Source organism: Leucoraja erinacea, chromosome 4, assembly GCF_028641065.1.
Source record: "Leucoraja erinacea ecotype New England chromosome 4, Leri_hhj_1, whole genome shotgun sequence".
Classification (NCBI taxonomy): Eukaryota; Metazoa; Chordata; class Chondrichthyes; order Rajiformes; family Rajidae; genus Leucoraja; species Leucoraja erinaceus.
The window spans coordinates 84033880-84047732 of record NC_073380.1 but is presented as its reverse complement, the minus strand read 5'-3'; the positions used below and the strand labels follow the sequence as shown (position 1 = coordinate 84047732).

Sequence of the window (13853 nt, the reverse complement as noted above, 5' to 3'; positions counted from 1 at the left end):
GTGGTATATGAGTGGCATGCAAGGCAAGGACCAGAGGAACTCTATCCTTGTTCCATCCGGGCGGAGAAGAAATAAGAGGAGAACTACAGGACACAGAGGAGACACAAGTGAGGAATCCAGATAAGATAGCAAGGGGAAACAACGATTACATCTTGGATGTTCTAGAACGGAAAGCCGATGCTTTCCTAGGGAGCAGATGCGGCAGAAACAGAAATTAAGAGTAAGGAATAGTGTCTTTGTAAGAGGCAGGTTGGGAGGAGGAGTAGTAACTGCAGGGGTTGGTGGCTTTGTAGTAGATGTCTGTTGATGGTCTCCTTCACAGGGGACAGACTGAGAGATCAAGAAATGGAATTGAGGTATCAGAGATAATCCAAGTGAATTTGATGGCAGGGTGGAACCTAATGGTAAAGCTACTGAAATCAACGAGTTCTGCTTGAGTGCAGCAGGCAGCCCCGGTGCAGTTGTCAATGTAGCAGATAAAGAAGGGGAATTATGCCAGTGTACCTATGGAACAAAGACTTCCAATGTAACCAACAAAAAGGCAGGCCCATGCGAGTGCCCATGGATACATCTTTAACGTGAAGAAAATGAGAGGAGGCAAAAGAGAAGTTGTTGCGGGTGAGGATAAATTCTGGTAGACAAAGATAGTGTTAGTAGAGAGAAACTAATTATCTGTTCAAAGAACTGGAAGACCTCGAGACGTTCCCGGTGGCGAGTGGAAGTGTAAAGGGTCAGGACTTTCAAGGTAAAGATGTTAATAGGGGCCGAGGAACTGAGAGTTAAAGAATTGAAGGACATGCGAGGCATCGCTGATGTAGGGCAGAAGGGACTGGGAATGGGGTGATAGTATGAAATCACTGTATTTGGAGACGAGTTCTGTGGGGCAGAAGCAGGCAGAAATAATGGGTATGCCAGGGCAGTCGTGTTTGTGCATGTTGGGAAGGAGATACAAGTGTGGGGATGGGGAACTATACAGTTGGAGGCTGTGGTGGGGAGATCAGCAGAGGTAATGAGATTAGTAATAACCTGGGAGATGATGGCCTGGTGTTCGGCTGTGGGGTCACAGTCAAGGGGTAGGTATGAAGAGATGTCTGAGATTTGTCAACCTGCCAAACTCCAATGGCACCTCCCTCCCGATTTGATACCAACGTTGGGAGTGTTGCTGTGTGAATGGAGGGCTGTGCATTTAGAGCGGGCAAGACTAGAGTGGGCAGGAGAGTGGAGGTCAGGCAGTTGATGTCACTCCAGCAGTTGGAAATTAAAAGGATCAGACAGGGTAGAAATAATCAATATTATTTTGTTTCTCATGGATTCCCCTTACCAAAGGTGAATCCACGAGAAACAAAATAATATTGATTTAGTACAACTTTGCACATAAATAATTAACATTTCCACTTAAGCAGCATCTCATTATGTTGAAAGTCTTAAAGTTCCTGACAGTGAATCATTCTGAAATGCTGAGTACGAGCCTTTCCGTTTTTGTGTCTCCCTATACCTTTTAATTCTGATCCAAAAATTAATTTAAGCCAGTCTGCACTCAACTATTTCAGTCAAAAGGTTTTCTGCTGGGTCGGTGATTTAGTGAACAATTTCTCCCAAGCCACAACTAGCAGTTCCAGCTCTACACTAAGTTACCTTCCTCCTATTTATACTTAAAAGAAAAAAAAAAAAATGAATTGTTCATTTCTGCTAGCTTTTTCAGAAAATGAAATCATGAAATCAGAAAGAATGACTGCCAGCCATTCCCCTCAGCAAATATTTTTATGTAGCAAACTTCGATGCTACATGAATAAATGTTGATATTTCTAAATGTCAGCAAGCCATATTTCAAAGGTCATTGATCTTCACGCATTCTAATCACAAAGTATGGGGAATGGTGACATCATAAACACAAAAATCATAAGCAACATCAACATAGCGAAGGGCTTCTACTGCCCAAACTGCAGAGTATGTTGACTTCCAGTCGGTGCTTTAACTGAGAGACTACCTGCCCCTCTGGTGGCTGTATTCAGAGGCACTGGTGCTGTCTGCACTGTCCTGGTCAATACAATGCAAGAGTTTCTGATTTCTATTATGAAACACATCAGCAATCACATTTTCCATCTTATTATTCTGACTACTTGTTTAAGAAGGAACTGCAGATGCTGGAAGATCGAAGGTACACATAAATGCTGGAGAAACTCAGCGGGTGCAGCAGCATCTATGGAGCGAAGGAAATAGGTAATGTTTCGGGCCGAAACCCTTCTTCAGATTCTGACTACTTGAACTGTATGGCCAACTGTCCAGAAAACCATGTCATTGAGCATTTAAAAAATTCTTAATAAAATGCATATAAACTCTTTTCACAAATAAAAACGTTTGCATTTAACCAAGAAATTTGGTGATCTACTAACTCCTACAGCACTCAGTTCAAGCTCAAAGTCCACACTTCACCCTGGTCGTTTGCCACTGCCATGGTAGACTGTGCAGAAAAAGGAAGAAAGCCTCTACTTATGCCAAACATATATGCGATAGAAATTCATGATAGAAATAAGCTGTAACATCTTAAATCTAATTGATTATTAACTATTGCAGCCAAACTCCTTCCTTACCTTTCGCTTGAGTGCCTCCAAGGACTCAAATTCCATCCTGGCCACTTTGGTACGGATATCACTGGGTATGTCAGAGATAGCAAGTGCCAGGATAAATTTCAAAGCCAACAAGACATGCTGCAAAATGTAATTTAAACATTAAACATTAACATGAATGGAAATACTCCAAATTAAAAAGTAAAATTTACAATTGCATATTTTAAATTATTCCACAATATCCAACATGCAAGAACATGCACACTTCATTTCCGATCTCAACAATACCCTAAATAATTGTAGCAGGACATGCTTACACTTGTACTCAAATCCTTCTTCAATAAAAATCAAAACTCCATTTACCTTCTTAAATGCTTGTTGCATCTGCATGTTACCTTTCAGTAAATTGTGCAGCAGAATAACCAGATCTATGAATATTTCCCAATCTTTTGCACTAAAAAGATAAAGAAGGATTTCGGCCCGAAACGTCGCCCATTTCCTTCGCTCCATAGATGCTGCTGCACCCGCTGAGTTTCTCCAGCATTTTTGTGTACCTCCATATTTTTTGTTCTTTTGCCAAAATGCATGAACTCAAGCTTTTTTCCATGTTAAGATACATCTGCCAAGCTGTTTCCCACAAAAATGCCTCTTCCGGCACCCGCTGTTAATCTTTGCTGTTAATCACCGAGCGGGGCGAGGAGAATAAAGTCCTGAGGAGGTGGGGCTAAGTCCACATGCCCGCTGTGAGTCCCCATCGCACCTCCAATCCCTTCCCCTCTGGTCCCCCTCGCTGGCTCCTGCCCCCCTCCCCCGTGATACTGCATCTCCCCATGGCTCTCTCTCCCACACCCGAACCCGCCCCCCCACACACCCCTGACAACCCTCCCCCTTCCCACACACACCCCCCCACCCCCCCTTCCCACACACACACCCCCCCACCACAATCGATCCCGGCCCACACACCCTCCCAAAATGCACCCCCCCCCCCACAATGCACACATCCCCCCTTCACCCCCCACACCTGTCCCTCCTCCACAACACCCCCCCTGCCTACCCCCCCCCGCCCACACATACACTCCTCCCCAAACCATCTTTTCCCACATCATCCTCCCCTCCTCGCAAACCCCCCCAGCTCACATATGCACTTCCTCACCCTCCACCTCCCCCCCCCGTGGTGACTGGGTACCACTTTGTCTTGTAAACTATAAAGTCGGAAGAAGGATCCCGACCCGAAACGTCACCCATTCCTTCTCTCCGGAGTTGCTGCCTGTCCCGCTGAGTTACTGCAGCCTTTTGTGTCTATCTTCAGTATAGACTATGAAGAGCTGGGCCCAAGCACCAATCCCAGCAGATCTGCCAACCCGAGAAGAATCCATTTATCACCACACATGGTGTTTTTTTTATTTGCTAGCCAATTCTCAATGAATATCACTGTATTGTTCATAATTCCATGTGTTCTAACCTTATTCTCCCACCTTTTGTGGCATCTTCTGCAAATCCAAATATACCACATATTATAAATTCCAATGATTTTCCAATGACCAATGTGAAGCTGACAGATCAGAGGTTCAGTTTTCTCCACCCTTCCTTCCTTCAATATTGGTTATAATTGCAACAATCTAATCACAAAAACCAGTCCAGAATCCATAAAAAGTTGCATAGTGATAACCAGAGCATCAACTACCCCCACGGACACCACCTTAAAACCTCTAGAATGTAGATCATCGGCTTCTTGTAATTCATCAGTCATCAGGCAGATTAACCTTTCTAGTTGTTCTGAACTTCACTGATACTTACAAATGAGAAAGTAAAGAAAGTAGTATCTTGGTTCTCCAGTTCATCTAGAATGTTTTTTTATACTTTCTTCTACGGAAAACAGTCAAAAATGTTTTAATTTCTCTGCCAACTCTTTATTCCCCAAGATAAATATTTACTTGGGCTAGCACTGGGCAAACCAACATTAAATTGAGCAAAGGTTGGTGATGATATAGAGACCACAATGAGAATGAGAGGCTGAAAGATTTTAAGGATAGGATAAGGAGGGGTAGGGGAAGGCTGCTGTGGAGCATGGAATTTCTTGAGTCAGAAGGCTGTGGAGGCAAAGTCAATGGATACTTTTAAGGCAGAGATAAATAGATTCTTGATTAGAATGGCCGCCAGGGGTTATGGTGAGAAGGCAGGAAAATGGGGCTAGGAGGGAGAGATGGATCAGCCATGGTTGAATAGCAGAGTAGATAGGGTCACAGTTTAAGGATAAGGGGGAAATCTTTTAGGACCGAGATGAGAAAAACATTTTTCACACAGAGAGTGGTGAATCTGTGGAATTCTCTGCCACAGAAGGTAGCTGAGGCCAGTTCATTAGATATATTTAAGAGGGAGTTAGATGTGGCCCTTGTGGCTAAAGGGATCAGGGGGTATGGAGAGAAGGCAGGTACAGGATACCGAGTTGGATGATCAGCCATGATCATATTGAATGGCGGTGCAGGTTCGAAGGGCCAAATGGCAACAATGAAACCTATTTTTTATGTTTCTATGATCCTTATGACAGGATAAGAATTAGGCCGTTCGGCCCATCAAGTCTATTCCGCTATTCAATCATGGCTGAGTATAAGGGCAACAAACATTGAGCACTTTAGGCCAACCCAAGATAGTAGATTTCAGCTAATTTATCATAACATTTACCAAAGCTACCAGACTACCATTCCAATGGAAGCAGCTGCAAACTGAACTCATTTTGGAAACACTCGCATAGGAGTAACCAAAAAGCTCCAGGGCCAACTAAAGAAATTGTCCTCATCACGTAAAAAAAAATTAAAAAAAAACCTACTTGAAAAACCTTAAAATTGGGAAGGTTTGTGTAAAGGTAGGTATATACATATATATATATATATATATACATACATATATATATACATACACATATATATATATATATATACACACACACATATATATATATATATATATATATATATATACCTTTACACACACAACACATATATATATTTTATAGGTTTTTCAAGTAATTTTAAGGTTTTTTAGGTTTTTTTTTATTGAAGAAAAAAAGGAAAATGAACAAAATTAAGGTTAATCTGTTAAAAATGGTAAAGTCAGCATTTCCATGGTGGTTAACAGGCATCTCGTGGGCAAATCTTTTCACATTTAAGTTCATATGATAATGGTACACGAGAAATTTCAAGGCACAGGTGTTAGCATAAGATTTCTAAACAAATGTTAAATGAAGCTTATGCACGGGGGAGTCCTTGCTGCTGGCAGAACCTGCAGGGAAGGATTTGAGGACGTGTACCACAATATTATGAAGAAGATACTGGATACTTGTATTCAGAAGACCAAAACCCTCCAACAGTGACAAATCCAAATCCCACCAGTGAAATTTAATTCAAGAAATTAAATCCAGAATTAGAAACTAATATTAGTAAGGGTAAAACCTCTGTGGTCACTGAAGTTCTCCTGGGGAAGAAATCACCGTTATCACATACTTTGGCCCACATGCTAGATGGGGTTTACTCTGAACTCTCCAATGGCATGATATGGCAAGCTCCTCAGTTCAGAAACAATTAAGTTTGGACAATAAAGGCCAGTGATAACCACATGCCATTGAATAATCAAAGAGATCATTATCATCGCATCAAAGCCAAAACAATAAAGCATAAACATTTATCCCAATGCTTTCGCCCACAATTCTCCAAACACATTAGATTGGAATGTACACCGTTACTTTCCCTGTCCATTCATGACCAAGATTGCTTCAGTGAGGTAGCACAGCTTCCATTTCCATAACTTAAACTAAATCAATTATTAAACACATTTTTCAATGCTAAGTCTAACATTGAACATGAGCAACTGGATGCCTTACTACAGAAAAACCCTCATTCACTGATGACATACTGTAGTGATCCCACGGCCCCCTCTGCTGGCAGCAAATGTGTTAGTGGGTAAAATAACAAACTTTATCACAACTGAAAGGAGTGCGCTTTATTATTCAAGTGCTAATGTCATCATGTATTAGGGAGGCAGTTGGTCGTAGAATTGATACTTAAAAATTCACTACACTGAGGCACAGACCATAAAAAAATGATGAGCATGATGTCTCAGCATTCTACAGCCCAATTAAACATATTTGAAGCGTAGTCACAGCTGTAATTAGACAAGTACAGCTTGGAAAATAGTCCATAGCACAGTGTGAGAATAGCAACAAGATAATCAATTTCTGGTGATGTTGAAGTACAAATACTACCCAAAACACCAGGGAGGACTTGTACCAACATAGAAAATAGGTGCAGGAGGAGGCCATTCAGCACATCGAGCCAGCACCGCCATTCATTGTGATCATGACTGATCGTCCCCTATCAATAACCCATGACTGCATTCTCCCCATATCCCTTGATTCCACTAGCCCCTAGAGCTCTATCTAACTCTCTCTTAAATCCATCCAGTGACTTGGCCTCCACTGCCCTCTGTGGCAGGGAATTCCATAAATTCACAACTGAGTGAAAAAGTTTTTCTCACCACAGTCTTAAATGACCTCCCCTTTATTCTAAGACTGTGGCCCCTGGTTCTGGACTCACCCCACATTGGGAACATTTTTCCTGCATCTAGCTTGTCCAGTCCTTTTATAATTTTATATGTTTCTATAAGATCCCCCCTCATCCTTCTAAACTCCAGTGAATACAAGGCTAGTCCTTTCAATCTTTACTCAAATGACAGTCCCGCCATCCCAGGGATCAATCTCATGAACCTATGCTGCACTGCCTCAATCACAAGGATGTCCTTCCTCAAATTAGGAGACCAAAACTGTACACAATACTCCATACGTGGTCTCACCATTTCTCTGCCATTTTTCAAAATGGTGTAATGGATCTATCATGTCCACCAACCCAATATGGGCAGAATATAATGAGAATATTAGTGTCCAGAAAAGTGTATCCAGTTGGTTGTAAAGGTATAGGTCACTCAACCTCTCAATAGCATTTCCCCAGTCCAATCGTGGCTGAATTATTTATCAGTTCCCTTGATAACTAAAGATGATAACTATCTTATGGTCTCCATTCCAATCCAAATTGATAGCCACCATCTACAATCTTTCGAGGTTAGCTTCAAAATTTCTAGTGCAAGACAATGTATTTCCCGATTGTTCTGGCAGAAGAAAATCTTAAGAGATTCTACAGGTATAATAAGAGTAATAGAATAACAAGGCACATAATAGTCCCTGTTAAGTATAAGCATGGCTGTCTGTGTGTAGGAAGGAATAGCAGATGCTGGTTTAAACCGAAGGTAGACACAAAAAGCTGGAGTAACTCAGCGGGTCAAGCAGCATCTCTGGAGAAAAGCAATAGGTTACATTTTGGGTCGAGACCTTTCCTCAGATTGAGAGTCAGGGGAAATATAGACGGTGATGTAAAGAGATACAGGAGATCGCCCAGTTGCCAAACACTTTAATCCCCCTTCCCATTCCCACACTGACCTTTCTATCCCAGGCCTTCTCCAGTGTCAGAGTGCGGCCAAATGCAAATTGGAGGAACAGCATCTCGTATTTCGCTTGGGCAGCTTACAGCACGGTGGTATGAATATTGATTTCTGTAGCTTCAAGTAACCCCTACATTCCCTCTCTCTCTCCATCCCTTCCCCACGTCATACCAGTTTTAAAGTCATCTTGTCGAGTCTCATGGTCTGTACTCGTTCTCACCTAACAAACAGCTAACCATGACCCATTTCCTTTATCATCATTACTTTTTTGCATATCTTTCATTCATTTGTTCTATATCTCTCGACATCAGCGTCTATATTTCTTGTTTTCCTTTCCTTTGACTGTGAAGGATCTTGACTCGAAACATCACCGTTTCTCCAGAGACCCTGTCTGACCTGCTGTTAACCAGCTTCTAGTGTCAAACATGGCTGTCTAACCATGGGAGCAGGGATAGGAGGTAACTAAATTGTAATCTGATTTACTGAAGAGAGGTCAAGGAAGCAAAGAAACTAAGGTAAATTAGTTATCCAAGATAAATTTAAAAGTGAAGGATCCAGTGGAATATTAAATGGATAATTCCTCAGGACTTGGGCCCATGTGTATTCTCAAACATTGTGAGAAGAAATTGCTCAGGCATTGGCAGAGATATTTGCATCACCTTTAGCCACGGGGAAAGTAGTGGAAAACTGAAGGATGCCGAATGCTGTACCTTTAATTAGGAAGGGCAGAAGGGCAAGCCATAGAACAGGTCGGTGAGCGTTACATCAGTGACAAATAAATGACTGGAGCAGACTCGGAGGGACAGGGATTACCAGTATTTGCTTAATCTAGGACTGATGTACAGGACCATGTGCATGGAAATTCAAGTTTTTACTTTGAAGAGTTCAACAAGAGGATCAATGTGTGCAGGACAGTAAATATTGTCGATATGGACTTTAGCAAGACCTTTGACAAGGCCCCACATGGTAGATGTGATCTAGCCAACTGGATTCAAAATTGGCTTGTTGGAAGGAGGAGGGTTGTTTTTCAAATTGGTGAGGCACAGTGGGGCAGCTGTCACCCGAGAGTGCCAGAACCCAAGGTTCGACCTTGACCTTGGGCGCTGTCTATGTGGAGTTTGCACGTTCTCCCTGTTCTCCGGGTTCCTTCCACAAAGCAAAGATCTGTGGTTAATTGGTCTCTGGAAATTGCCCCCAGCGTGTAGGGAATGGATGCAAAAGTGGGAATAGTGTGAATGGGTGATCGATGGATGGTCAGCATAAACTTGGCGGGCTGAAACAATTGTTTTTATGATGCATCTCTAAACTAAAATTGGAGGCATGTGAGTGGTGGTGCGTTACAGCGATCGTTGCAGGGTATCTTGCTTGTCCATCTATTGTCCATCTAGATCCGGTGGGTGGTGCGACTCGCGTCATAGCGGCCTCTGCAGTCCGTCTGTCTTTTTGTTATTTTTTGTCCCGTTTTTATGTAGTTTTTATTTATTTTTTGATGGTGTATGTGTGTATGTGTGTGTGTGGGGGGGAAACTTTTAAAATCTTTCCCCTGCACGGAGAACCCGACCTTTCCCTTGTCGGGTCTCCGTTGTCGTTGGGGCTGCAACGTGGAGCGGCCTCCAGCAGGAACGACCTGGGGCTCCAGTCGCGGAGCTACTCACCATCATGGAGCTGGCCGAGTCCGGAGCGGGAGGAGCGGTGGTGGCGCGCTGCTGTGACACGACCCTCGGAGATTCGGAGGCTTACCGCAGGTCTGGTAGACAGTGACACCGGGAGCCCGCGGGTCCCTGCTGGGAGACCGCTTTTCGGGGGCTTCCGCAACGGCGACTTCTCCCGCCCGAGTCGCGGGGTCGAGGAGTACCTGGAGCGGGGCCTGACACCGCCTGGCGCGGCTTCAACGGCTGCGGGACTTTGCTAGCGCCCGCCAGGGCCTCCAACAACAAGACCCGGAGCGTGGCCTTGCATCACCCGGCGTGGCGTTAATGGCCGAGGGACAATTACCATCGCCCGCCGGGGGCTTTGACTCTGGCATCGGGAGGGGAATGGGGAGTGCAGGGGAGAGATACGTTTTTTTGCCTTCCATCACAGCGAGGAGGGGAGGAGATACGCTGTGATGGATGTCTGTGTAAATTGTGTTGTGTCTTGGGTCTTTTTTTCTTGTGTGGATGACTGCAGAAACAACATTTCATTTGAGCCTCTATGAGGTTCAAGTGACAAATAAATTGTATTGTGTGTATTAATGAATTGAATGACAACGTGAATGATCAGAGTCTTTTTCCCAGGATAGGATCCAGGGCTAGAGGGTATAAGTATAATGTGAGAGAGGAAAGAGCAAGAGAGTTCTTCAGTGTGGAAATTCAGCCCAACTTGCTCACGCCGACCAACATGCCCTATCTGCCTCCGTTTGGCCTATATCATTCTAAACATCCTATCCATGTACTTGGCCAAATGTCTTTTAAACATTGTCATTGTACCGGCCCCAACTTCCTTGTCTGGCAGCACTTTCCATACACCCACCTGTAAAAATGTTGCCCCTCAGATTCCTATTAAATCTTCCTCCCCCTCCCCACCCCCCACCTTAAACCCATGTTATCTGGTTCTCCATTCACCTAGAAAAAAATACACTGTGTTTACCCTATCAAATCCCCTCGTGATTTATATACCTCTATAAGATCAGCCCTCATTCTCCTATACTGCTCAACCTCTCTCTATAGCTCAGGCCTTTGAGTCCTGACAATATCTGTGCAAATCTTTTCTGCCCTCTTTCCAGCTGAACACCATCTTTCATATCCAGGGTGATCAAAACTGAACACAATACTCTAAATGAGGCCTCACCAATGTCTTGTACAACTGTAACATAACTTCTTTCCTCAAAAGAAGATAGACACAAAATGCTGGTGTAACTCAACGGGACTGGCAAGCAGCCCTGGAGAGAAGGAATGGGTGACATTTTTGGGCCAGACCCTTTTTCAGACTGATGAAGGCCAATGTGCTGAAAGCCTACTTGACCAGCCTATCGACCTGTAACAACACAACAAGGAAATATGTAGCTGCACTCCTAGATCCCTCTGCTCTACAATATCCCCAGAGCCCTCATATTAATTGTGAAGGTCCTGCCCTGGCTTGCTTCCCCAAAATGCAACACCTTGCACTTACCACCCTCTAATTAAACCCATTAACCATTTCTCAGCCCACCCACCCGAGCAAGATCCTGCCACAATTTGTAATAACCTTCTTCACTATAAACCATCCCGAGTTGAGTTAGAGATGGCCAAACACAGTTTAATCAGACATGATCTATTTAATGCTTCCTGCTTGTCCACGTGCCAAGTCTATCCGTTCCAAGTGAGATTTGAATAATCTGTTCACAGATGCCATTAATCCTTTTTCTTTCTCGCATTAATTAAATAACAAAAATGGTGGGGGAGAAATTCCTCAATGAATATATACAGCACACTCCATCCCATTTAAGTCCATGAGTAGCAAACGTTTAACTTACCTCGATAGCCACAATGAGCAAGACAAGCTGCATGCCATTTGTGTGAAAAAGATCTTGAATTTGGGGAGACATTCCAATCAATGCACAATTCGTCATCACTGAAATAATTCCCATTGTTTCAAAGGCTATCTACAAAATTAGGAAAATGTTCAATAAAACACACAATATTAAAATGGTGTCACACACACACTAACTACTCCCCACACACAATGGGGGGGGGGGGGGGGGGGGGGGGGGAGGGGAAATAGGGGAGGGCTGGAGGGGAAGAGAGAGGAGGGAAGAGGACGGGGAGAGAGAGAGGGGGGAGTGGAGGAGAGTAGGGGAGAGTAGGGGATGAGAGGAGGGGAGAGGCGGTGGGGGGGAGGAGAGGCAGAGGGTGGGAGGTGGAGGAGGGAGAGAAGTGGGTTAGAGGGGGAGGAAGGGCGGCTGGGCCTCGGGTGGGGCCGGGCGGGGCAGGGCTTGGAGCGCTGCGGACGGCAGGCCGGTTGACTGTGAGCGAGAGGAGCCATTGTGACGTCATGCAACTCGTTAGATTTTAAAAAGATGTCAGATCGGTGAACAATTTTAGTAAAAAACTCAGGAAATAATGAATCAAACTTGTGGTGATTTTTGAAATCTCTACCGGAATATGTAAAAATGCCACCGTTGCTGCGTCGTGTTGTTAAAGACAATAAAGCACTCAAAGTAAATAAGTTGCAAATATGTTGTTTAACTTTAAATCTTGACAGTGAGTATCGAGTACAAATAACAGATTAAAGTACATTTCTTTGCATTTGCTCTGATCTGCCTCCCACAACATGACAACCTTGTAAGTTACTTCTTGGGTTTTAAACTCTTGTAGCATCACCAACTAACCAGTGGATGAAACAATGCTCACATACAACTAGAACTTAAGGATTTAATAGTAAAATCTTGAAACATCATCTGTGCCAAAGCATGGGAGGTTTCAAAGGGGTGAAGGAAATTGCAGTCATATGTCTTGCAGGCCGGCAGTGTGTGGACTATTTGTTGAAGACAGCTTGAAGAATGTTAGTCGTGGAGTGCATTCTTTTATTGTTCATAGCTTCTGTTTGACAAAGTAACATAATCCTAAATTTGAATTGATCTAAAATACCAATGTATAAGTATAAAGCAAGAACAGTGAATAATGGAAACAACCAGCATGTCAAACAACGGCTGAGCGTTCCAATGAAAGGTCATCACCCGAAATGTGAACTCAGTTTGAAACAGAAAAGAATACAAGAACATAAAAATGGAAGCATTTGGTTAAACAAGCCGTTCCATCATTCATAGGGGCCCTGCTTTGTGCCTCACCTACTTGGATTCCTTAACGTTTCTTAATGCCCAAAGTCCTATCTGTCTCAGTTTTAAGTATACTCAAATGGCATTCACTATGGGGCGAAAAGTCCCAGCGATTCACTATGCTCTGAGGATAATTTCATTAATGCTTAATAGCCACCCCTTTTTTTTGAGACCATGATCCTGTGACTCCAGGCTCTCCAGTCTGAGGGAACAACCTCTCAGCATCGATCATGTGTCAATCCGTCCCATAAGCAAACTTATTTCAGTGTAAGCACCTCTCATTCTTCTCAAATACACCAGGAAAATAGCAAGCCGTCAACTTACCAACCATACTCCTATGTCTGCTACAGGCTCAGAGAACGGCCGTTGAAAGACGGAGCACATTTTAAGTGCATCAGAGTAGACTTCAGTGATATTGTTCAAAACTGCCAATATGGCAGCAAGTGGATAGACGCACGAGAAAAGACTGACAAAGCCAAACTGCTGAAACAATTCCAAGTAATCATCAAATGTTCCCTGTGAGAAAGTAGAGAAAAATTTAAAAACCCATTTACTGCACATGCCTCAGAAGATGACACTACAACCTGAACTACAAGTGTTTAAGCCTCATTCTCAACAGATCCCGTGCTGCATTGATGGGTGATGCTGTATTTTGGATGTCTTAAAGGTGCTCTGCAGTCATTGGACCGGTTTGGTTTTGAAGAAAGGTCTCAAATCGAAATGTCACCTATTCCTTTTCGCAAGAGATGCTGTCCGACCCGCTGAGTAACTCCAGTTTTGTGTCCATCTTCAGTTTGTTTTTAAGTACAGCCAATCACTGTTGTAAATGTGGGAATGTTTCAGCCAATTTGCACAATGACCCACAGCCAGAACATTGAACAGATTGGTTGAGTGACCCATATCACGGTGTAGATCACTTCATCAAATCAGTATCTTAAACCCATCTGAAGATGATTTAACATTACATGCAAACGAAAGCATCACTGATAACACAGAACCGCAGT

The 13853-nt window shown here is 43.4% G+C and overlaps 1 protein-coding gene across 3 annotated transcripts in view; it reads right to left on the bottom strand.

The window, feature by feature from the left end:
• ano10a (anoctamin 10a) overlaps positions 1–13853 on the bottom strand; it is a 42801-nt gene that overhangs the window by 4822 nt on the left and 24126 nt on the right. For all 3 annotated transcript variants that reach the window (XM_055634692.1, XM_055634690.1, XM_055634689.1), the window contains exons 10-12: positions 13174–13365; positions 11548–11676; positions 2592–2708 (exon numbers count right to left, since the gene is read on the bottom strand). In XM_055634692.1, coding sequence (XP_055490667.1) covers positions 2592–2708; positions 11548–11676; positions 13174–13365 — 438 coding nt within the window. The remainder of the gene's footprint in view (positions 1–2591; positions 2709–11547; positions 11677–13173; positions 13366–13853) is intronic.